Raw genomic sequence first — 23,996 nt, forward strand, 5'->3', positions numbered from 1 at the left:
TGTGGAGGTAAACGTGAAGTAACAAAAAAAAAACACAAAAAACGAGGGGACACACTATCGATCTGTTTTGTGAGTTCCACGACGCGCACATTTGTCGCCCCTGCATCCTTCGCCAGCGCGCACACTCAGCATGCACTTGTCATGCCCCATCTGAGTACAGAGGCGAGGAGGACGGTAGGATTTGGTCTATCTATATTTAACTCGAGCTGAAGACGGCTCGAGCTGTGTAAAGGGCTCTCTCTCGTTCCTCTGTAGGCAGTTACTCTTACACCATAAGATTTCTCTCGGTGGTGGTTCTGCCGCTAGCCACGACAGACCGGCGTGACCGGGACAGGTAAGGAAGGAGGAGAAGATGAAAATGTTAAACTGATTAAAACCGGACGTTGTGCGCGTTGGGAATCTCGGGGTAAACAATATTTGGTGCGGGGAGCAAATCGCGCAAACCCCCGTGCGTAAAAATAAACGGCTACGTGCGTAAAATGACCAAAACCCCGTTACGATCCGTTGTTTGCCGCCCGCTCCTTGTATAAAAAATAGCTTTCACTTCCGCGTGATGCTCTCGAGCAGCATAGAGATCTTGAACGTAGCACCGCTGATGAAGTTAACGATTTATTTATATTAAGGCAGGTATGAAAACGTTTGCCTTTTGCTTTTTCGGGACTTTAACGTGATCGTTTTGGTTAAACGGACAATGTATCTTTACTTAATCTTGTACTCGTGTCCTAGTATTAAGGTTCTGACGCTGTTGTGTAATTTCTCACGGATTTTAAATGAAAAACGTAATGTGCAAACACAGGTGAGCGGTTATGTAGAGCTGTATGATTAGATGAAGTGAGGGGGTCCCTTTCCCCTCTGTGACAACTAACCGGTCAAATATGATATTTGAAGGATTACCATCATTTGTTTGTGTGTCCTTGAGAATGTACCACTGAGTCTCACACACAAATCAGGTGATTCATAGTGTCCTGGGGAAACTGGCCTCATTCTACACTAAAAGCAAAGTCGAGCAAACATCAAGCTACAAGATTAAGTTCTAATTTGCAAAGTAAATGTTTGTGTAGCACATTTGTGTTCATTTGAAATCTCATAAGATCAAGCTAGATTGCAAATGCCTGCGGCTGTCCTTTCAGCTGTTTACTGGCTCTGATCTCTAACTGATATTTTGTAGGTGAAGTGGAGGCAAGCAGCTGCCTCAGGTCACAGACATCATGGAGGGTCTCTACTTTGAAGTGAAGCCAAGAAGGAGTGAAGCTCTTGGACCAGGGAGCTCTGACAAACCCCGTTATAATCTAACTCCAAACCACCGCTCATGTCCTTCACTTTCACATCTGACCTCTGCCACGCAGTGTCTTCAGAAGCTTGGGAGGGAGAGGATTGCATCATGGGGGGCAAAGATGGAGGTGGAAGGAGAGGAGGACGAAGTACGATACAAACTGACCATGATTGGTTTTCGGAAAGTCCACCATTTGACCACCATGGCTATGCTACCCTGGGTGGTGGCTGAAATCAGCAGGTCCCAGCCCGGTGAGAGGGAGCAAGGTGGTGGGGTGCAAGCTGGGGGGTCTGGAGGTAGACAGCTGGGTCCTACTTCACGCAGTCAGACAGTTTTTCTGTGTGTGTCAGCATCAAGGGTACGATGTGTGTCCACGCTGGGAGAGAGCCTTGTATGGGACCCTCTGACACACACAGTTCTGTTTGAATGTCTTCCTCACCATGTGACCAAGCTAATTCACAACAGCCAGGAACCCAGTAGCTTTGCCTGCCTGGTGAAAGGCACACAGACTTGTGCCTGCTATGTCTTCCAGTGCCAGTACAGAACTAAGGTATGTATAAGTGTGTGTGCATGTGTTCTTGGATTTAATTACTTCAATCAACAATCGGGTAGAGCGTTTGAGGCTGTAGAAATAAACTACACATGTATGCAAAGTTACAAAACAAAACGTGTTTCACAATAACACAGAACAGCTTCAGAGCTATGGTAAATAAATGCACATGAGCCAAATTAGAAGTCCAAAAACGTCAAAGGGAGTTCTCTCACGACAAGCAACGGCATATGTCAACCACAAACATATCAACACAAGCTCAGCTAGTCAAAGTATATGGAAACACAGCATGTCAGATAATCTGGAGCACCAAGGTACAGATGAGAATGACACGAGGGGATCACCAGCTGTGTGACGACCTCTTCCTTATGTTTGCACAAATGACAAAAAGCTGCCTGAGCATTCAGTGTGACCGCATCAGTATTTATTATGACAGCCCACAGACAGAAACTGGATCTGGCTTTGGCTCGCTTGCGGCCCACATGCTCCGTGCTTTTATTCCATTCAGCAACACGAGCAAACACAGACGTGCATTTGATCCACTAACAGTGACACACTGAGGACCAACACACCCCTGACCTCTAGTCCTTTTACCTTTCCTCCACATGACATGCATGGCCAAAAGCCTGTGTGTTCAAAGTGAAGTTGCAGCTGGTGTTAGATCAGGCCCGAGACATTCGATAGCATGCCATGCCCAACATGCCAGAGACTTAAAAAGTTGGCCAGATTAGGAAGATGGAGACAATGAAGGGTACTCGATGTGAAACGTGATGAGTCAGAGAAGTCAAAATACAAAATGTCACATGTGCACCGCAAGAGAAATACCAGCACGCTTCAGTTATGCCTACAGCCATCATTTACTGTGTGGGGTAATGTAAATATCACTGAGTGTACATCTGTGTTCTTCAGCATTTGCACAGCGGCTGCAGACATGCCTGGATACGCCTGTCTGTTTTGTTGATCAAGAGAAAATGAGCATACTTTACATGAAACGTGCAGGATGTGAAACAACGTTACCATAGAGATCACTTCCTGTCGCACAGATCCTGTTATGATGTTATGTTTGCAGCAGAGTGAGCGCTTGTTGTTTTCATTACCTTTTCGAACATGTGACCATGATGATGTCAGGCTGACCACCTGTTGCTCAGGCTTCTCTCGCAGTTACATACATTCTAATTATAAGTGGCATCTCTACACAGTGCTGCGGGGCTTTAAATAGTGAGATAATACAGTCTTTTCTTTAGTGTTTTAAATGTTGTCAAATAAGTTTTTATTAAGCAGAATAAAAGTGCATACTTTACAGCAAGATGGGAATCTAGAATGAACCCTCACCACCAAAAGCACAAAAATCATCAGATTTTGAGTCAAATTAATTTTACATAACCTTACATCACAGACTTCACCCTGCCTCTCGCACTATGACAGCTGGGATAGTTGGCAGGAATGAGACAAGATAAGTTTCTAAATCTTGTGGAGGATCCGGATCATCTGGAACAAGGCACAGACAGCCAGGGGAAGAGAGAGGCATCAGGACAGATGAATGTCAGCACACTGAAAATAGGGCAGAGGAGAGGAAATGGGGAGAATACGGGAGAGGGAGCTTTGAGGACAGCAATTAATCTAATCTCATCTAAATTAGGTGCAATACATTTAATGGGAATGAGACCTGGATTCATAAGCCTCAGCACAAATCCTGATATTCTGATTCCAGAGGAATTGACCGGCTTTGGATAAGGGCATCCAGCCTCGTGTTTTCTTTTCAACTGTGAGGATAGACAGGAGCTGAATATGCTGTGGAAATTACAATGTAATTGTGTTAAAAGATTTGAGAAAATCAGACAGGTATGAGAGGGGCATGCCCAGTCACAAACTGTGTTTCATCCAAAGCATCTCACAGTCTGATGGTGGAAGACGGAGCTGGAAAAAAGTATCTCTGCAACAGGCATGGATCGACTGAGAAAATGACACAGTTGTCAAGAGTCTCTGTTCAACCTGCTGTCTGAGCTGTGTCAGCCACACACACAAACACACACAATATCGCTCTTTGCTTCTGGAGTTCTTGTCACTTGTCACACCGCAGTAACAGCAGTTTCACACAATTTGACACATTTCTCAAATGGGGCATTTCAGTTTGGACTGTCGTGATATGAAATGTGCACCTGAACATACCAGATCAGGGTTGGTTCATGGCTTTCTGGCTTTCTTTATGAGAACCGTGCCAAGTAAAACTTTTGAATCAGAAAAAATATCTGTATTTTTTTCTTTAAGCACATATTCAGAGTCAGAGGAAATAGAAGTTCCTGTTCACTGCAGGGGACAAAGAATGTACCACCATGAAGGATTTGTTCTTGTTGCTGCATTAGTGGTTCCTCTTGACTGGTTACACGGTTATAATTTAACTGCCTCCGGACAGGAAATGCAGCTCTCTGCTCCATGTTGTGCCATGTCATACTGTTATCGCAAAAGAAGCTATTATATTGGATCTCCATATCTGCAACTGAAAAACTGTAGAGTTGCTTAACAGTGCAGTTGAATATACACATCTACTTTTTTTAGACCACTAATGTTATAGACATTTAAGGTAAGTGTGTTTTTAGATGGTTGTCATTACTATTTCAGGAGTAACACTCTGTTACAGGTGCCACTGTGCTTTGCAGTTTCCCTTGTGTGTTTTGTAAATGTTTGCAGGGACATGGGATCTTTTTGTGGTTAAAAATGAGACATTATGGGAAAAAGAACCACCAGCACTAAATTTAAGTACCTCAGCAAGAAACATAAACTTCCTATTCTCTATCAAGGGAGAGAAATGATCTCAGGAGGTCGGTGGGGCCTCCCCTTTCTGCTGAACTAGTAAATAAGAAAGTAACCACTGGGTGTCACCACAGAGGTGTCTAAAAATCAGTGTTTCGGTGTGAAAATCTGTTTGCATGACTTTGTATTTGTTGCTGTGCTTTTGTGTGATTTCAGCTTTAAATTTACGTTTTACAAGCCAGCTTCTCTTCACTGTAACTGGTGTCCCTGTGCAATCTGTGATTCGTCTGGCGAGTCGAGAGCAGAGACGAAGGTTTGTTTTGTTTGTCAGGTTTAATTTGTTTCTTGTATCTTGGTTGAGAGATGAAGCACAGGGAGATATTATTACGTTTTGTTGCAGCTCCAGATCACTTGCATCAAAATGACTAAATAAGACCTTGGAGGAGAATGTGCTCTCTGAGTGCCTTTGTGTTCATTAGCAAAGTTACTAAACCTATTTTTCCTTTAATGTATGGTAGTTACTAAAGAATAGATACTACAGTGCTAGACTGTTTTTATTGGCGTCTACTAATTGAGGAGTTACCACCATTGCACTTACAATATTTTATTTCTTGCTTCGTTGGTAATAAAAAGGTAGCATTCATGAACACCAAGGGTTTGTTTTAATCACTAATAGGCTACCATTTGTAATGCTGAACAGTAATTTGTGAGAGACTTTGTTGAATAAAATGCATTGCTTTCTTTGGATATAAATTGATGACTAAGCTATGCATAATAAATAGACGAATACGATTTTCATTACACAACTTCCCATTTTATCTTATTTTTATGGGACTGTTATTTTTGCAATTTCAGAAGAATAATTTTAATCCACATTCAGCGATTCAAGTTTATTAGATATCAACAGTGAATGGTAAAAAATGCTATTGCACTTTAATTAATCAGTGCTTAAAATAACTACTTTTTATTTAATCCTATAACTGTATCATTGTACAAGCCGTCCACTTTTCTAGGCATGTGCTGTGAAAAGTAACTAGTTTAAAATGCAGTGTGGTGCTCTAGCAAACTTCAGTATCATCTAACGGTGGTTGTTCGGCGTGACAAAACTGTGTCAAATGTTGACTTTGACGTTAATGAAGACTTGAAACTTTTGCGCCACAAGTGTGCTTTTCATCCCAAATTCTCCTTCAGTGGCACTCCCCAAAGGCTGTGCATTCCTGGGTGGAAATGTTGTTTATATCAGCGGTCCCCAACCTTTTTTGCGCCACGGACCGGTTTATGCCCAACAATATTTTCACGGGCCGGCCTTTAAGGTGTCGCGGATAAATACAACAAAATAAAACTAGTACCGGTACCGAAAAAAAATAAGATTTATTCGTAACACACGTGAAAAGACTCAGGAAAACCGAGTTAACGATAAAAACGATAACAAAATAACGATGAAAACCGATAAAAACCCTGAAAACCATACATTTCACACCTGAGCCTCAACTCTCGCGGCCAGGCCCGGGGGTTGGGGACCGCTGGTTTATATAACGTCATGTCGACGAAAATAACAGATCTGCATTCTTGTAACGGTAATGGGAAATCCACCCTAATTTCTGCCGCCGAAACTTTGACTGCTCCGGGACAGGAACTGTGTCCATTTTCTCAATACGCGGAGGAGGATTTGGCTACGACAAATCAGACGCAGTCTGTGGTGAAGGGAAACGGAAGTTACCTATTTGCTTTCAAAATAAAACAGAAATTTCGTTAAAGAGTAAGGGATTTACACGTTGAGCGCTGGAACTGTTTTATTGCGAATGTGTGTACCGGAAGCTGAATGATCTTACGCTTGCGAACCTAACGGCGAACGAACAGCAGGATCCACCTCGGCTTCAGGGAGAAAAATCAACTTTCCAATGAAATGATATTGAAGCGCTTCGCGCTGGCAGGGACGAGTTACGGAGAAGTAACAATTCAGATTTAGTTTTTGTCAAGTTTATGGCGGATGGGATGAAAGCGCGATTCCAGCGATTCAGCCTGTTCAACAACAAACAAGAGTCGAGAGATGTGAGTGGAGTTTGAAGGCGTTGTTTTACTTCGTGTGTCATGCTAAAGTGGACAGTTAGCTAACGTTGAGTAAGCTTTTACATTAGCTAAATTTTCGCAACCTGTTGTTAGTTTTCGTCTGTGGTGGCCTTAGCCTTTTAAAACGACTCCAGCAGAATAGTTGTTACATGTCTAGTAATGTTTTGTGTAGCAGTTAATGTATTTAACACCAAATAATTTCGCTCGTCTTTATTCCAAATGTGCTTTGCGTTGTAGTGACTACTGTACTTCATCCTGTCAACTGGATGCTACCGTTCAGTTCATTGTGACCCTACCATTGGTTCGGGTGTAAAATGGTAGCTTTGGGTGGTCATTCAGGCTCACACAGTTCACAGAAGTTTGATTGAAGCTGGAAAGTGTAATGAGTATTTACAATAGATAAATATGTCTACTTTTGAAACTTCCTCTAAAGTTGTCAGATCAAAATTTCACCTCTACTATGGTGCTTTCATGCGTGTGAGGCCATCTATAGATGTGTTTGTGAGTGAAAATAAGTTGAATTTGAATGTCACATGCACTGTCAGTAATGTATTTACTTTATTCCCTGCAGAGTGCCAAGAATTAAGGCATGAACACCTCACCTTTTACTCTTCAGAAATGTGATGGGGCTTTTGACACTTTTTTCCTTCTAATTTACATAATGGGCCTAATAAATAATTTGTAAGTGAATCGTCATTCTCCTTACAAGTTTAGAGAAAGATCACTGTGGGGGAACGTTGCTCTTCCCGTCCTCACTCACAGTATTGTTTAGCATAAACCATAACTGTGCTTAAGCACTCCAGTAATAAAACAGGGTTTTTCCTTTCCTAGATGATGTCAGAGCTCCTGCTTCTGTAAATTGTAGGTTACTAATTGTCAGACCCTTTAAAGAGCCGAATACGTGAAAATCCAGTCTGCTTAGCTGCTGCCAACTCAAGCCAAATGTAGGTGTATGTGAGCGTGTGAGTGACTCATGGCGATATCACCTCCAGATCCATTGTGCTCCTGCCAGTGCTGTAGTCCTGGAACAGGAGGCACGTCTTGTATGGCATATTAGTCATAAAGTCTGTCATGAGCTATTACGTCGGCAGTCTGTCTCTTTTGAAACTGCTTTGATTGCATGCAAGCTCAAAAGCTCATACTGAAGTGAAGCTCAACCTTTGTGCTGTAAAATATCAGGGACATTTTACAGAACCTTTGTCACAGCAGCCTTTTTTTGCATGTTATGGTAGGTTGTGGGATTCGTTGGTCTCAGGATCTTGTGTCTGCTTTTTGCTGATGATGTGGTTCTGTTTGCTTCATTGAGCCATGACGTTCCTTTTGTACTGTGGAATTTGCAGGCAAGTGTTAAGAAGCTGAGATGAGAAGTAGCACCCCCAAGTCTGGGGTGAGGAGTATAAATGCGTTGTTCGCAAGTGGTGCTGACACTGTCACTTCACTAGTTGATTGATATTCCCATGCCTTCGGGAGTGACTGAAAGAGTAAGATCATGCATACAAGCGGTGGAAATGAGCTTCCTCCGAAGAGTGTTTCGGCTCAACCTTAGAGGTAGGGCAAGGAACTATCATTCGGGAAAGGCATCGAAAATGTCCAGTTGAGGTAACGCATCTGATCAGGATTTTTCCTGGGTGCCTCCAAGGTGAGGTGTTTCCAGCATATCCTATGGGGAGGAGGTCTCAAGGCACAATGGAAAGATTAATCTCTCAGCTGGGTTGAGAACAGGGGAGAGGGAGCTCAGACTGCTGTCCCTGTTACTGATCACATGAATTAAAGCTCTGAACCAAAGCAGAAAGTAACAGCTGTGTTTTACCTAGAACTTCATGTCAAAATAGCTGGTGGGAAAAAGGTTGATTTTGATATCAGTAGAAGCGGGAATCTTTTACCATGATAGTAACTCATTATTTGTTGAGTTTTGACTAAAATTATTCTTCAGTTGGAACTGCTAACAAGTATTATCAGGTTACTTTGAACCCAATTCTTTACAGAGCTTAAATTTAACCTTCTCTGGTAAAACAGCTGATTTCTGACTCAGCTTGGAAAGTACCGCACGCAGCCTTTTATTTTTTGACCAAATAAAAAAAAACCCAAAAAAAAACAAAACCCCAGAAGTGATTGAAGTTAATGATTATCTAAACTGTCCAAGAGAGCCTTTAGAGTCCCCTTTTCCTTTTTGGCCACCTGCCTTTTCCTCCCTCATTTTATGCGACTTGGCTGCTCTTTTCATGTGACACACTCCATGCTCTGTAGCAAAAACAAGCTAGTAAACTGGAGGCACCTTCGAGTCGTTATATAAATAACATGTCCTTGTGAACTGTCAGACTGCTTTTTGCCTGTTTGTCTGGGAGTCTGTATCTAACCATGTCCATTCAGTGGCTGTTTGCCTCTTCAGTCACTGTGTCAGCTCTAACATTTCCACGCTACAGACATTCAGTCTTCTAAGATGAAAACATTGAAGGTGTCGGGGATCTTTACTGACTTAATTTATTCTCAGTCAAGAGTTCACTCTGCACTGCGTTTAAACAAGTCCTTACATTGTGGGCTTGTTGTTACTATTGAATGAGCTCATTGTCAGGGGTTGTTTTTTGTGCTGAAGTAGTTTTTCAGTCTGTTGAAGTGATGTCAATATGTTGGAAGCTTGTGGTTAACCATTTTCAACCATATAAAATTGCCCTCTTTCTCTTCATTGCGCTTCGCTTTCCGTCAGCAATGCTTCTCGTTTCTTGGTTATACATTGAACTTTGAACTTGGCAGAGCTCCACGAGGCACAAGACTCAAGCACATGATCATGGGAAGCAGAGAAGTGGGACTTTCAGCTGCCTCGTCATCTTTGTTGTTCATTTTCATGTGTCTTGCTGGTGCATTAGTGGGTTTTAAGGGGCATTTCTCCTTAAATTGTAATGTTTTTTCCCAGCTTTTCTAGTTTGAATCATTCAAGTTAAACGTCTGTTTAGGCTCAGTCTGTGTTTAAAGTGAAATTATCAACAAAATGTTTTTTGGTTGGGTTTTTTCCCCCCCCTCCTCTCACCCCCAGTTATGGCAGATGGCTGCCCCTTCCTGAGTCTGATTCTGCTGGAGGTTTCTTCCTGTTAAATGGGAGTTTTTTTCTTTCCACTGTTGCCAGAGGTCATCTGATTTTGTGGGTTTCCTTGGTTTTCGCTGTTTTATTGTAGGATCTTTACCATACAGTATAAAGAGTCTTCAGGCAACTGTTGTTGCAATTTGGTGCTATATAAATAAACCTGAATTGAAATCAAATTGAAATTATTTTTGTTTTAGAATACATATTGTTGGGTTAAAATAGATACTTTCCTTTGGAGTATAATTAATTAATGAAGTTATATACATTCATCATGGTTTTAAATTGCACTGCTGTGTTTTAGTTATTGGATTTTGGTGGTAAACCAATGATGTGAGTCTCACTGCACTGGAGTTCCTCAAAGTTATAAATAGCCCAGGGGTCAGATAGTTCTGAAAGTCTAGCTATAAAAAATATTTAAAAAAGAACTTTTAACTGAAAAATATTTCCATATTTATAGATTCTTTTAAAACAATAATCTCATTGACAGTCTTTTTAAAGAGTTTCTTATAGGGGCCTCTTTGTGGAAAAAAAAATACATTTTTACAATATTCCTCAGGCGCTTACTCACAATTTTGTCCTGGTTCATGTTATATTCTGATGTTTGAGGTTTATTTTCTCTTTCTGAAAAACACCAACAGGTTTGTTTTGTTTACTGTGCCGACCTGCAGCTTCTCTTTTGCTGTCTTTCTTGTGTAACTTCCTCCTTTTTTGAGGCCATTACTACAGTACTTCTTTTTAATTGTGGTATGGTGTGGGACATCAAACTTTTTCAGTTTTGTTCCTCTGTGAGAGGCCGAGTCTGTGGGTCACTGCCTGAGGCCGTCCAACTGCCTTCCTGTCTGAGATCGGCTTCATGTAAACGTTCCACTGTGAGAGATAATGTGTGCTGTGTGCCTTTAGCAAGGGCTGCACCCTCACAAGCAAAACTTCTGTCAGCTTTGCTTCAAACCTCCAAAACAGATGTGTTAGCATGCTACGAGAAGTATGGAAGAGGAAGGAAGCAGTAGAGGAGTACTCACCAAAAGGTTATATGAGAATAGATTAAAAAGCATGATGACATACAAATGAATTTGACTTTTCATTCACCAAATTTAAATTGAGCTATATTTCTAGAAAGCTGTTTACTGGATTTCTGCATTAAACTTCTAAAAACTATAAATATAGCTTTAGCTGTTTGTCATTCGCCAAATTACGCAAGAATCTCTGCTTCCTAGTTATGTGAAGTGCATTTTACAAGGCAGTGACTACCTGATGTAGAAGAGAGCGATAACATCGCCATGCCGTGCAGTTAAACAGGTTATCAATTACCAAGTGCAGAAAAAATGAAACTCAAGTTGTGTGTAGAAATACAGTAAGATAAAGTCTTAACAAGGACAGTAAAGAAGTGGCTATTCAGTATCTTTTGTCACAGAGAGACACAAAAGAAGTCGGAGGAGGAGAGCCATTGGCAAGGACTAAATGTATCTGTTGGTTGAAGTGTTTCAGAGTCGAGCAGTGAAAGCAGGAGGAAGAGGAAGGGGGGTGGGGTGCAAAGCAAAGAGTCTGTTGTTAGTGGACAGATAGCAGACTTCACTCTTCACAGAATGATTAAAAGCAAGTAGGCAGTAGAAAGCAGAGAGTGAGAAACATGGTGTCTAGATTCCTGTGTGAGTGAGTGACAGTCAAAGGAGGAAAGGAAGCGTTGTTTCAAGAGAGAGGACCACAAGATACTCAAAATGATATATAACAAGTATCTTTGAGTCTGAATAAGTAAAGGGACAAATACATTTTAAAAAGAAAGCATTTATTAATTGTGATGGATTGCTGCTGCAGTAACTAGGTTTGCAGTTGGTCGTAGTGTCATTTTGGGGTATTTTTTTCATTTCCCCTGCTGATTAAGTTATTTATTTGAGTGATTCAAGCAAAAATGTAGTTGAAAGAAATATAGTACTGTGCGTAGGTCTTGATTTGGCTCTCATCTCTATATTTTACTTCCAAAGATTCAGACTTTATTGCAGTTTTTATAGTGGCCTTGACAAGTAGCTCTCCAGACTTTATGAAGGTATGTCAGTTTTTATTTGGACATTGGCTGCTTTTTCACTCATTTTCAGTCTGAATTATGTGCTGATGTCAGCGTGGTGTACAGTCTCTCTTTAAAAAAATTGAGGAAAATGGATAAGGGCAGGACAAAAGAAGAAGTGGCAACGCTTACAAAACTATATACAGCACATGAAGAGTATCTGAAAGTCATGTCATTGAGATATAGGAGAGCAGCAGAAACCTGGCACAGGACCTGAGAGATGCATCAGTCTCATCAGAAATGGTCTCAGAGGAATGGAGACTGTCAAGAAGGCATCCTTAAGGAAGAGACACAGGGAGAAAAGCCTGAGGTATGCCAGATGACTCAAAAGCTGGACTGAAAATCAGTGGGAACAACTTTTCTGGCGTTATGAATATAAATTTGAACATTTGGTTTGAATTGTTGCCAGTGTGTACTGAGGTGCTCAGAAGAGATGTACAACAGTGAGTATCTGTTGCTATCTGTAAAACACCATGTAGGCTCTGTAATGGTTTGGGGTTGCATTTCAGCCAGCAGTATTGAGAATCTTTTAAAGATTAATCTTGAAATTAGTTATAGGATAAATTTGTTGCTCGTGTGCTTTTTTTTTTTTTAGCGGGCGATTCAACTGGACCCATTACTTAACTTGTATCTGTATGCCATATATTCAAGAAGAAGAAATGCAGTTGGTGGTATTTAGCTGCATTTAGATGCAACTGGAGAGCAAAAAAAGCTGGAAACCTGGGAGTAAGAAGTAGCCAAGGATTGCAAGTCTGAACTAGGGCTGGCACGATTAGTCGACTATCAAAATCGTCGACGACTGATCTAATACTCGACGCGTCGTTTGAAGCTTTGTAAGATCACAAAAGACGCAGGAATAAGTAGTAGGATTTATGAGTGTAATAACGGACTGAAACAGAAGATGGCAGTACTGCATGTACAAGGATGCCAGCCGGTGTTAAACCCCGAAGAAGAAGTAGCTCTGTCCCAGAATTCATAGCGCAGCCCTGCTCAGTTTCCAACAATGGCGGCAGCTAGTTAGTTTTAATATTACTCTTATTATTCTTTCTGGGTCACAAAATAAACGTTTAACATATTTCAGGCAAGAATGTAACTGTGTAAACCTCAAATATTTGCTCAGTTCATCAAGACACCACATATTTTTAAAAGCGCTCTGACGTTTTCGGAGACGTCTGTTACCCACCAGGTCGATAGCTAGCCGGGGGCAAGGCTCACTAGAGCCGGTGAGAGCACCGGACTCCCGGCAAATCGTTTTCAAACCCACCACCGTCTTTCGCTACTCAGGTTAAACATATATAAGTCACTTAGATAACTTAAAAATGTTATTGTTTGGTTTTTTTCAGTATTTTATTTGTTCCTGAGTAAATCGGTTTGGCTAAGATTAAAGTTATAGTTTTTACACAGCTGAATAAACGTCAAGCAGACAGCTGATTATCAGAAGTGTGAGATGCTGGAGAATCTACTCCGGTGTCCTGTTATATTTTAGATAGCAAGGAGTTTATTAAACTTCACCGAAACAATCTGCAAATTTTATTAAAATTTAAACTATCATCTTGTCCTTATTTTTAGTTAGCACAGACCTTAAACACTTAAAGCTGTAAGCTAATGATAGTTATATAAGAGCAGATGGATGCTGGTGCAATAAGCTGTACGTTTTACGTCCAATGGATGCATGATCTGATTAGTGGACTAATTGCAAAATTAATCGGTGACTAGTCTTACTTACTTAGCACTTAGTTCCTCCTACGCCGGGCGGCGCATCGGGCAGTGATCTCCATCGATGTCGGTCAGCAGCGACTGCTTCAGCCTCGCTGCTGACTAGTCTACTATCAAAATAATCGTTTGTGGCAGCCCTAGTCTGAATTCCTACCTTTGCTTGTGTTTGGTGGCAGGTTGGGGTGGGTACTGAGATAGTTTTGGATCTCGTCAGTAATTACATTTCATAATCATTCCCTACAAAAAGTTGTTGTGCACTTGTCTTTTTAATTTAAACTCTCACCACTAAGACCAAAATGTTTTGTGTACTTGTGTGCTGCAGACACAAATCCGAAAGCTTAAACTGTTGGTGTGTCACCCAGGAATGTATTTGGTAATCCTGTAAGCGCTGCAGTGTTGTGCACAACCTTTAAAAGTGAAGTCCCAAAACTGAACAGTACTTATGAACATACATGGTTATGTTCGAACCCTTCATACAGTTTTTATATCCTTGAAAAAAAGAAAAAGGAAAAGGCAACAAGTCAGAATACTTATTACACATTTGGCTGACACACCTATCCAGAGCAGCTTCCAGGTGAGGACAGAGAGTTATGTGTTTGTTTTGCTAAAAGCGCGCACCTCATGCTGAGGCAAGACACGGCAAGACCTTGCTGGAAGTTTGTCTGTCAGACTGTAGCTGCTCAGGCATCTGTCATTAATGACATCACCAATGTGGCTCAACCGCTGCTTCTGCTTAGCTCATCTGCTTCCTCCTTTTTGTTCCTTGGTGTGGTACAATGATAGTGTGGTCCACAATAGGAGAAGGACATATACTGTAGACAGCAAAAGGTTGTTTTCTGATTTGTATGGCGTTATCTTCTGTCCAGTGCTTGTTTGTAAATAGATTAAAACAAGGAAGTGGGACCAATTATCCAGAGAAAAGCCTCAGGCTGTTTGAATTGATCTCTCTGGTCATGCATAGCTTTTATAACTAGAGCCAAGCAATAAAGTAAGACATTAATCAAAGTGTGTGCAAGAAAATAAAATAAGCCTTGCAAGAATCACAAAATACATTAAGCTACCTGAGTGGCTTAATGAGTTGTTTTGCCTGGATAACAGAACGTTCTCGATGTGCGAGTAATCAGGAAAAGGCTTTAAATTAACAGCACAGAGTGTCCCTGTATAGGAAAATGGTCAAAGAGTGAGCTTTATGTAACAAAGCCAGTATTGAGGATACACCGATTGTGCGACTAGATCACACAGCATCCCAGCTTTGTTAGGCTTTCTTATATTTCTCTCTGTGTCACTTTTCCATCTTTATAATTGGCACACGCAACATGTCAGACTCTTCTAATGGTAATGGACCTTGTGTTAATGTGGAGAGTGTAGCTACAGAAAAGGGCTTTTGTGTGGGGAAAGAACCCAGTTACAGTTCATTTGTTCTCAACTGTCCCCTCTCAACCCTCAGAGCTCTAACCGGTCCAAACGGACACAGCTAGTGAGCTTAACTGAACTTGAGAGACAGATATTTCCCTTAAGAGGTAATCCAAGTCCAACACAGCTAAGAGGAGCCAGGGAAAGAGTGAGTATTAAACTGCAATTGCGAGGTTGCCAGAAATATGTCTTAGATGGACACTTCTGAGCTCTTTATTCTTGATACTTATTTAAATATGCAACTTTTTTCTGAAATGTTCAGCACAACAAGGCCAAACAACAGATAACCTAAAACATTTTGCCTTAAATTGAAACATAATGTCTAAGTTACCTAGGAGTGCTCTTCATTGCTCTGTTGTGTGAGCTTGTGAGTGTATAATATGTTTTGTAGCATTGGAGTTTTTTCTCCTTTTTTTTTCTTTTCCACCCTTTCTCTCTCTGTTATCCTGTTTAGTTATATGGAGGAATAGGAAAAGACTTTTTCCAGTAAAAATTTGGATTGAAATTGTACCTACCATAAGATCTCAATGCAGTGGTACAGTTTATAGGGCAAGAGAGGAAACTCGAGAAGATTCAGAAAGAAAAGAAATAGGTGCATCTAAAGGGGACAGGAGTACAGAGCCTGCTTTGAGGTCCCAATTTGGCATTTTTTTCACCACCAGAAGACAACACAAGAGCTGCTTTATTCAGGGGTCTCAAAATACTCTTCACACCATTTGGCAGGTTAGCTCATAGTGAGGTGTGGCATCTACATCGATGGATGGAAAAGTTGTTCTTTGAAGTACGCCTTTTGTGTTTGTTTTAGTTTATCTGCTGTTGCTACTGTAGGCAGCCACCTGTTTGTGGACATGCAACCTGAATGCATGAACAGTGTGACGACTCAGTGAAATCACCACTTTAGAAATAATAAGGGAAGTTTAAACTAAAACATTAAGTGTCACGTCGATGCAGTGGTTGGCACTGTCAGCTAATAGACTGGCTGGCTGGCCTACTTTGGCTGCCTTCTACACTCAAAAGACATGAATGTTCAGTAAATTGGTTATTCTAAATTGGCCATAAATATGGATGATTTTCTATCTCTCTGTGTTAGCCCTGCGATAGGTCACCCCTGGTAATCTGTCCACATTGTATCCCACCTGTTGTCCCGTAGGCAGGCTTCAGCTATATACAGCTGAGGTAGGATCCAGTCACTCTGTGACCCTGAATGAATTTATATGGATGAAGGATTCAAAAAATATTATTAGAAGACGAAATTTGATGGTAGTGCTTGAACTCACGCAAGAGTAAAGGTCTCAGTAATGAGTTATTCCCTGTGAAATGTTTACTTTTGCACCTCATGGGGTTTTATTAGTAGTGTTATAAATATTCTTTCAAAAGAAAAAGACAAGTAAGTATGTCAGCAAGCATTGCCGTCGAATAGTAGTAGCAATATCAAATGTCTGAGCCCAGCAGGATTCGTATCAGTGTAAGATCGGTGTAAAATACATTTTACTCAAACGTTCAAACATGTATGTGATGACTTTGGAGTCCACAAACAAAGGACCACACCAGGTCAAAGCATGTGAACAAATGAAATTTATTTTACACAAGTAGCATCCCCCCCCCCCCCCCCCCCCCAAAAAAAAGCATTACTAAACATTAACTTTGAAGATCTGAAACTTAAACATAGTGCTGAATTGCATTGTTTGCACATAGTCAACAGGCTATAATTTCCTAAAGACAGTTTTGTTGTTAGATGAAATGTGTAGGTTATTGTACTGCACTTTTATGGATACATTAAAAAAAGTAAAAGTATTTTTACAGTGTACAGGTTCAAATTTGTAATGTTGTTTTGGAAATACTTCTGTTTGAATGTCAATCATTCGTGTTGCTGTGAACATATACAGTATAGCTGGCAATGTTGATGATTTTAAATAAATTCCCCACTTGGCTGGTTGGGATTGAAGAGAGATTAAATGCATGATTAAATGTTTTTGAGCATTTTGTGCATTTTGAGTTAAGCTTTTTTTCAAAGTTGTTTGTCTTTGCTTAGGCTCAAATGGATGTAATGTGACACTAAGAGCTCGGTTTTCTTCCGCAGTCTCTGTTTATGCAATTAGTCTAAAAATAGGTTTTCTAGCTAAATGCCTTACAATTACATAATGAGTCCTTACAGTACTTCTAATGATGTTCTCGTTATCTTTCCAGGTTCCTGAGATCATCAGTACATTGAGGCAGGCTGGCAAAAGCTCGGCACGCAACAATGACATCACCACCGTTTCCAACAAGGCTTCCACGGGTTCTGGAGGCAGCGATTCCTCTGAAACGTGGATTTGCGCTCTCTCTACTACAACCACCTCCATGGCACCCGCCGCTGCTGTGTCTCCGACAGCGTTTGCCAAAAAGTTTGAGGTATTATACTGCGGCCGCGTTAGTGTTGCTCACAAGAAAGCCCCTCCTGCCCTGATTGACGAGTGCATCGAGAAGTTCAGCCAGCTGCGTGGCTCAGGGACAGCTGATAAAGGGGCAAATGATGGGGGATTGGTGGGTGGGCTGAAGAGGGCATTAACCTTCCAATCCAATGGACTGGGGAGTGGCGCTGTTAGTAACGGTGCAGCAGAGAGCCCAACCACTGGGAAACGCCCAATTCTGTTCAAGCGAGACCCCAGCTTTCCCTGCCTACAGGCCCTGGATGAGAATGGCCTCTCACCAGAGATTTCTAACAGCAACACTACCGATCCTCAGACGCGGTCCGCTGATGTGCAGCCCACCAGCCTGAAGGAGAATAGGACCATGTTGTTTATGGTGGGTGAAAAGGCGCGCGCGCACACACACACACACACACACATAAAATTGAAGGCGTGTTCTGAGTTCTCTTTTGGATGCTCCAAACATCTGTATTTGTTCTCTATTAAGGACTTGTAAGCATAATTTTTATTATTATAATGTTACTTATATAAATATTGCATGACAGTGTAATTAGAGGTCAACACGGTGGCGTAGTGGTTGTAAGTAAATGAAGGGCATTATCCTCCATTCTTTTTTTCACTGAGATGCTGTTGTTGATGACACACTCAAACAAGGTGCCACCATGTGACCACATCAGTAATTTCCAGTATTTGTTCCTGTAACTAGCGAGTGTATCTAGCAATACATGCTTGACTCATTTTGTTGAATTTGGGTCACACATCGCCAGCTGCTAGTATCTCCCCTTCAGCCTGGTTATACTTGATCGTGTGCTTTTTGCTTCAAGTGGTGGAACAAGTTTGTTTCCACCTGTAGCAGGAACAGATTTCTTGCATATTTTGCAAAGTATTGCTCTTTGTTCAAGATTGTTGAAGAAGTTCCCCTTGTTAGGTGCTAAACTGCCATTGAAGGCTTGCACACAAACCATTATATGACACTTTTATGTCAAGTAAAAATTTATAACGGTATTACCATGAATGATATGGCACAGTCCTAATAGTTGGCATGTTTTCCATGTGCTTGATGGGGCTTGCTTGGGTGCTTTTTGCCTTCCTTCCACAGTTCGAATGCATGCTTGTTGGGTTAACTAGTGATTCTCAATTCACTGTAGGTCTGAATGTGAGCATGAATGGTTGTCTGTCCCTCTGTGTCGGAGCTTTGATAGACTGGCGACATATTCTGGGCGCTACCCTCTTATCACTGTATGCTGACTGAAATGGTCTCCAGATGCATAGTGTTGATTGTGAGAACATTTCTGGCTTTCTGAACAGATTTAAATACCAGACTACAGATTCAACGTTGAGTTAAAAAAAACAAAAAAAAAACATGGTCCCATTATCTTTGTTGAATTTATCACCCATAATGCATACCATTTTAAATTAATGTACCAAAATTTATTGAATCCACAGGAAGTTTGATTGTAAAAATTTTTCTAAAGAACATTCATACTCATAAGAATACAAAGTATGTTAGTAGTGCAATAAATTGCTGTTCAAGATTAAAAAATAAAGCCCCTTATCCAGTTGCTCAAGGCCAAAAAGGCAGAGAAGAAAACAAATATAAAGACAAAAATATAATGACTCCGCAATAACAAATGCTGACTGCTGCTCAAAATGAGTCTCCCTGATTGACATTTTCATGACCTCAGTGGTCTCTTGCCAACAGGAATTTCCCTGTTTGTTTTACAGACAGGAAATAGTCACAGGTCAGTGTCCTGCTCTGCTCAGCAGATACAGACACATTATTAACACTAACTATACATCCTGTTACTGCCAGAGTAGCCTCATCCCAGTGCGATCATCGCCTCTCTTTTGCTTCAGTTATAGAGACACAGATCAAATATCTTCATTCCTCTCAAAAGGCTCTAATTATGTTATTAATATTTGATACAGAAAGGCATATTGAAAGAGACGCTGCAGGGAGGGGAATAGCTGTGTTCAGAGAATTTCAAAACTAATAATGGTCGGGGTCGTGGTAGATGTAAATAAAGGCCGTTGTCTACATATACAGGGAGTGCAGAATTATTAGGCAAATGAGTATTTTGTCCACATCATCCTCTTCATGCATGTTGTCTTACTCCAAGCTGTATAGGCTCGAAAGCCTACTACCAATTAAGCATATTAGGTGATGTGCATCTGTGTAATGAGAAGGGGTGTGGTCTAATGATATCAACACCCTATATCAGGTGTGCATAATTATTAGGCAACGTCCTTTCCTTTGGCAAAATGGGTCAAAAGAAGGACTTGACAGGCTCAGAAAAGTCAAAAATAGTGAGATATCTTGCAGAGGGATGCAGCAGTCTCAAAATTGCAAAGCTTCTGAAGCGTGATCATCAAACAATCAAGCGTTTCATTCAAAATAGTCAACAGGGTCGCAAGAAGCGTGTGGAAAAACCAAGGCGCAAAATAACTGCCCATGAACTGAGAAAAGTCAAGCGTGCAGCTGCCAAGATGCCACTTGCCACCAGTTTGGCCATATTTCAGAGCTGCAACATCACTGGAGTGCCCAAAAGCACGAGGTGTGCAATACTCAGAGACATGGCCAAGGTAAGAAAGGCTGAAAGACGACCACCACTGAACAAGACACACAAGCTGAAACGTCAAGACTGAGCCAAGAAATATCTCAAGACTGGTTTTTCTAAGGTTTTATGGACTGATGACATGAGAGTGAGTCTTGATGGGCCAGATGGATGGGCCCGTGGCTGGATTGGTAAAGGGCAGAGAGCTCCAGTCCGACTCAGACGCCAGCAAGGTGGAGGTGGAGTACTGGTTTGGGCTGGTATCATCAAAGATGAGCTTGTGGGACCTTTTCGGGTTGAGGATGGAGTCAAGCTCAACTCCCAGTCCTACTGCCAGTTTCTGGAAGACACCTTCTTCAAGCAGTGGTACAGGAAGAAGTCTGCATCCTTCAAGAAAAACATGATTTTCATGCAGGACAATGCTCCATCACACGCGTCCAAGTACTCCACAGCGTGGCTGGCAAGAAAGGGTATAAAAGAAGAAAAACTAATGACATGGCCTCCTTGTTCACCTGATCTGAACCCCATTGAGAACCTGTGGTCCATCATCAAATGTGAGATTTACAAGGAGGGAAAACAGTACACCTCTCTGAACAGTGTCTGGGAGGCTGTGGTTGCTGCTGCACGCAATGTTGATGGTGAACAGATCAAAACACTGACAGAATCCATGGATGGCAGGCTTTTGAGTGTCCTTGCAAAGAAAGGTGGCTATATTGGTCGCTGATTTGTTTTTGTTTTGTTTTTGAATGTCAGAAATGTATATTTGTGAATGTGGAGATGTTATATTGGTGTCACTGGTAAAAATAAATAATTGAAATGGGTATATATTTGTTTTTTGTTAAGTTGCCTAATAATTATGCACAGTAATAGTCACCTGCACATACAGATATCCCCCTAAAATAGCTAAAACTAAAAACTACTTCCAAAAACATTCAGCTTTGATATTAATGAGTTTTTTGGGTTCATTGAGAACATGGTTGTTGTTCAATAATAAAATTATTCCTCAAAAATACAACTTGCCTAATAATTCTGCACTCCCTGTAGGCTCGGGAAAAAATAAGAAAAGGACTGTTACATAGGCAGACTGAAGTTTCCCAATAAAAACCTTTTTAAAAAATTAAATGAAATGTCCGCTTTCACACTTTATGGCTGTTTCTGTGTTGTTTTATCAAACTTCGTGCATGATTAGCAACGCTGTCCGATGGCGGGTTCAGTCTACATGGTATAAGCCTAATTATGGCCTGATTTGGATGACAGTTTGGGAATGAAAAAGGTCTTTGTGAACGGCAGTCATTCGTTTTATCTCATCTTTGTGTCATACTGGATGAAAAGAAGAAGAAAAAACGACTTTGGTTTCCTTTTCATTCATTTTCTTACTCCTTCCTAATGAAGTCACATACACTGCAAAGGATGGCAGTCATAATTTGTATTGTGTAGTTTGCTGTGTCGCTCTTATTCACAAAAAGAGACATAATTCTGTAACTCACTAATCAGATATAGAATTAAATATAACACATATGTTAACATATGTGTTATATTTAATTCTATATGCATTCATATTTATTTCTTTTTCTGTGTTATCTTATTGTACTTCATGTTGTAAGTTTATATATATTTATTGTCAGGGCTGTATTGTTGTATAGTATGATGGTGTGTTATTTTTCTTATTTTTTGTTTTTGTCTGACCTACCACGGACTACAGATGAATAGTAGGCTTTTGGCTAAGTCTGACATTTCTATTGATATGTTCATAATTATTCACTACCCCTTTTAAATAATTTGCAATAGACAAAAAATGTTGTGTAGTATTTAATCCAGTAAGCAGAGTGATTTGCGACCTCTAATAAAAGCCTGTGAAAACACAGGCATTCTGTTTCCTTCTGCATTTAACTAAATGTTGGCCCTGGACACTATTTAAGGAAACACTGTATATAACTTCTGTTAAGTAGTTCTGTCAGTAAGATTTATAACTGTAGTCACTGCCACACCACAGTTGTCACACACTACAGAAAGAAAGCTAGTAAGGTCATAAACACACATGCATTAACTGTATTTTCTTTGTGTTTCTTTGTGTTTTAGGTGGGCAGGTCTCAGATCTTCTTGGTTAGTCCAGACACTAAGAAAGTTGCAATAGAGAAGAGCTTCAAAGAAATTTCTTTCTGCTCACAGGTATGATCGCTACAGTCCTACTACTATTCAAGCGTGACTATGATTATGATTTTTTTTTTTTAAACCCACTATTTGTCTGTTTCCAGGGTATTCGTCATGTGGATCACTTCGGCTTCATTTGCAGGGAGACCGTGGAAGGGGGAAACTGCCACTTCGTGTGTTATGTCTTCCAGTGTACAGATGAATCACTGGTGAGACATGAAGTTGATAAGGATTCTTGCTTGTGTCCAGACACAGTTCATTCAATATTCCCATGTAACAGACTCCAAATAACTGAGTCACAGTTAAGATTTTGGACACTAGCGCAGTGTCATTTTGTGTTATTATCGCCAGCTGTTGAGTTTTTACAACAGAAGTGGTGCAGCTACATTTTTTTTCAATTTTGAATGTGTGCTGAAAAGGAGAATTTTACCCATTGATTTTTTTTAATATCAGTCCCTCCCACTCAGTGTTTGGATTTGATCAGCCTACTTCATTTAAGAGTCAATAAGTTTGCTTTGGATTTAAAATGAAATGCCAGAAGGCAGGAGGGTGAAATTTCTCACAAGTGTTTTCTTTTTTTCTGTCACTTCAGATTAAATATATCTGTAAATCATAGGACCTATGACTCAGTGCATCTGGGCTCCACTGACTCATAGTGTGCCAAGTACTCAATTTTGGTTTGGAAAAAAAAGCTACTGTATGATAGCTAGCTCTGCGCTGTGAGTATACTGTATTTCTTGAAAGAATCAGACACTTGTTCTGTTAAACATCAGCTGCCAGAGTTCATTTTAACAGGTTGTAAAATGAACATTACATAATGTCTGTTCCCATATGGCGCTGGAGTTTTGATTCCAGATGTGCAGTGGCTCTGCTTTCCTGTTTGCAGAGCTAGATTTCCCTTTAGTGTTGTTAAAGACCTTGTACACTCAAAGGGAGATGTTCTGGTGTTGGGGATAGAAAAGGAGCAAATCAGATGCTCTCCGGGGATTTGGCTATTAAAATTAAACAAACTGAACAAAACTGGTTTCACAAACCAAGAATTTAGGAGTTAACACTTATTATGAAGCATTTATTGCTCTGACAATAACAGTGTTGGGGAAAAGACATACATCCTAATATTTATTTGATATTTGCCTAAAAACACTGAAGCTTGTAGAGGGCAATAAATAATTTTATTTCACTCTTCTAAGGTGGACGAGATCATGCTGACTTTGAAGCAAGCGTTCTCTGTGGCCGCCCTGCAGCAAAATGCAAAGACTCAGAGCCAGCAGTGTGACAGCTGCCCGATGCAGCAGCTCCACAGGCTTTGTGAGAGCATAGAAGGTAAGAAGGTGTCCTTAAAGCTATAAGTGGTGTCTCTATGTTGTAGATGTGTACAACTCTTTATATTTAGGCTTTTAGGACTGTCTAAGCTGCTGTATAACAAATCTCTAGTGAGACTAGGCTTGCTTGTAGTGTGTTTATATTCTGTATTTTCTTTATTTTCAGGTCTACACCCATCTAAAACTAAACTGGAGCTTCAAAAACATTTGGCCACTTTGGACAATGATGATCAAGCTTCAGTCTTTGAAAACACTATGGTAATGAGCCTGTTGTGCCTGTTGACCTGAAGGGCGCGGTGTAAATTTTTAAATTTCCCTTCAGGTGGTTGTAACATGAAAACTTCCTAGTAAGCAAGGTCATCGAAGTTTATCGTGGATAAATGAATGTGGATTCACAAGTTTTTTTGAGGGGGATTCACAGAGATACATTTTTCTTTCTTCACAGATAATTTAAATTTTTCTGCCACCTCATTTCTCAGTTTTGCCTTTACAATGTTTTTTTCTCTCTTCACCTTGCTTAGCTTTTTGTTTTGTTTTCAGTAATGGGCTTGAGTACTTTTAATGGGGTCTGCTGATGGTATTTATTGGAAGGGCAGGCACGTTAAAAGGAAACTGCCAGAGTAATAATGCAGATACATTGTGCTGTGTG

The 23,996-nt window shown here is 40.6% G+C and overlaps 1 protein-coding gene across 6 annotated transcripts in view; it reads left to right on the forward strand.

Moving 5' to 3' along the window:
* Positions 1-191: 191 nt before the first annotated feature.
* tbc1d1 (TBC1 (tre-2/USP6, BUB2, cdc16) domain family, member 1) overlaps positions 192-23,996 on the forward strand; it is a 53,902-nt gene continuing 30,097 nt past the window's right edge. Inside the window, exons 1-7 of one of the 6 annotated variants that reach the window (XM_026170923.1) lie at positions 192-334; positions 1,169-1,823; positions 17,099-17,695; positions 21,954-22,043; positions 22,130-22,234; positions 23,216-23,348; positions 23,514-23,605. In XM_026170923.1, the coding sequence (XP_026026708.1) occupies positions 1,209-1,823; positions 17,099-17,695; positions 21,954-22,043; positions 22,130-22,234; positions 23,216-23,348; positions 23,514-23,605 (1,632 nt within the window). In that variant the 5' untranslated portion in view covers positions 192-334; positions 1,169-1,208. Of the gene's footprint in view, positions 335-539; positions 628-1,168; positions 1,824-6,314; positions 6,627-17,098; positions 17,696-21,953; positions 22,044-22,129; positions 22,235-23,215; positions 23,349-23,513; positions 23,606-23,996 lie in introns of those variants that run through there. The other 5 variants (XM_026170922.1, XM_026170924.1, XM_026170925.1 and 2 more) reach the window with 5 other exon arrangements.

Source organism: Astatotilapia calliptera, chromosome 6 (assembly GCF_900246225.1).
Source record: "Astatotilapia calliptera chromosome 6, fAstCal1.2, whole genome shotgun sequence".
Classification (NCBI taxonomy): Eukaryota; Metazoa; Chordata; class Actinopteri; order Cichliformes; family Cichlidae; genus Astatotilapia; species Astatotilapia calliptera.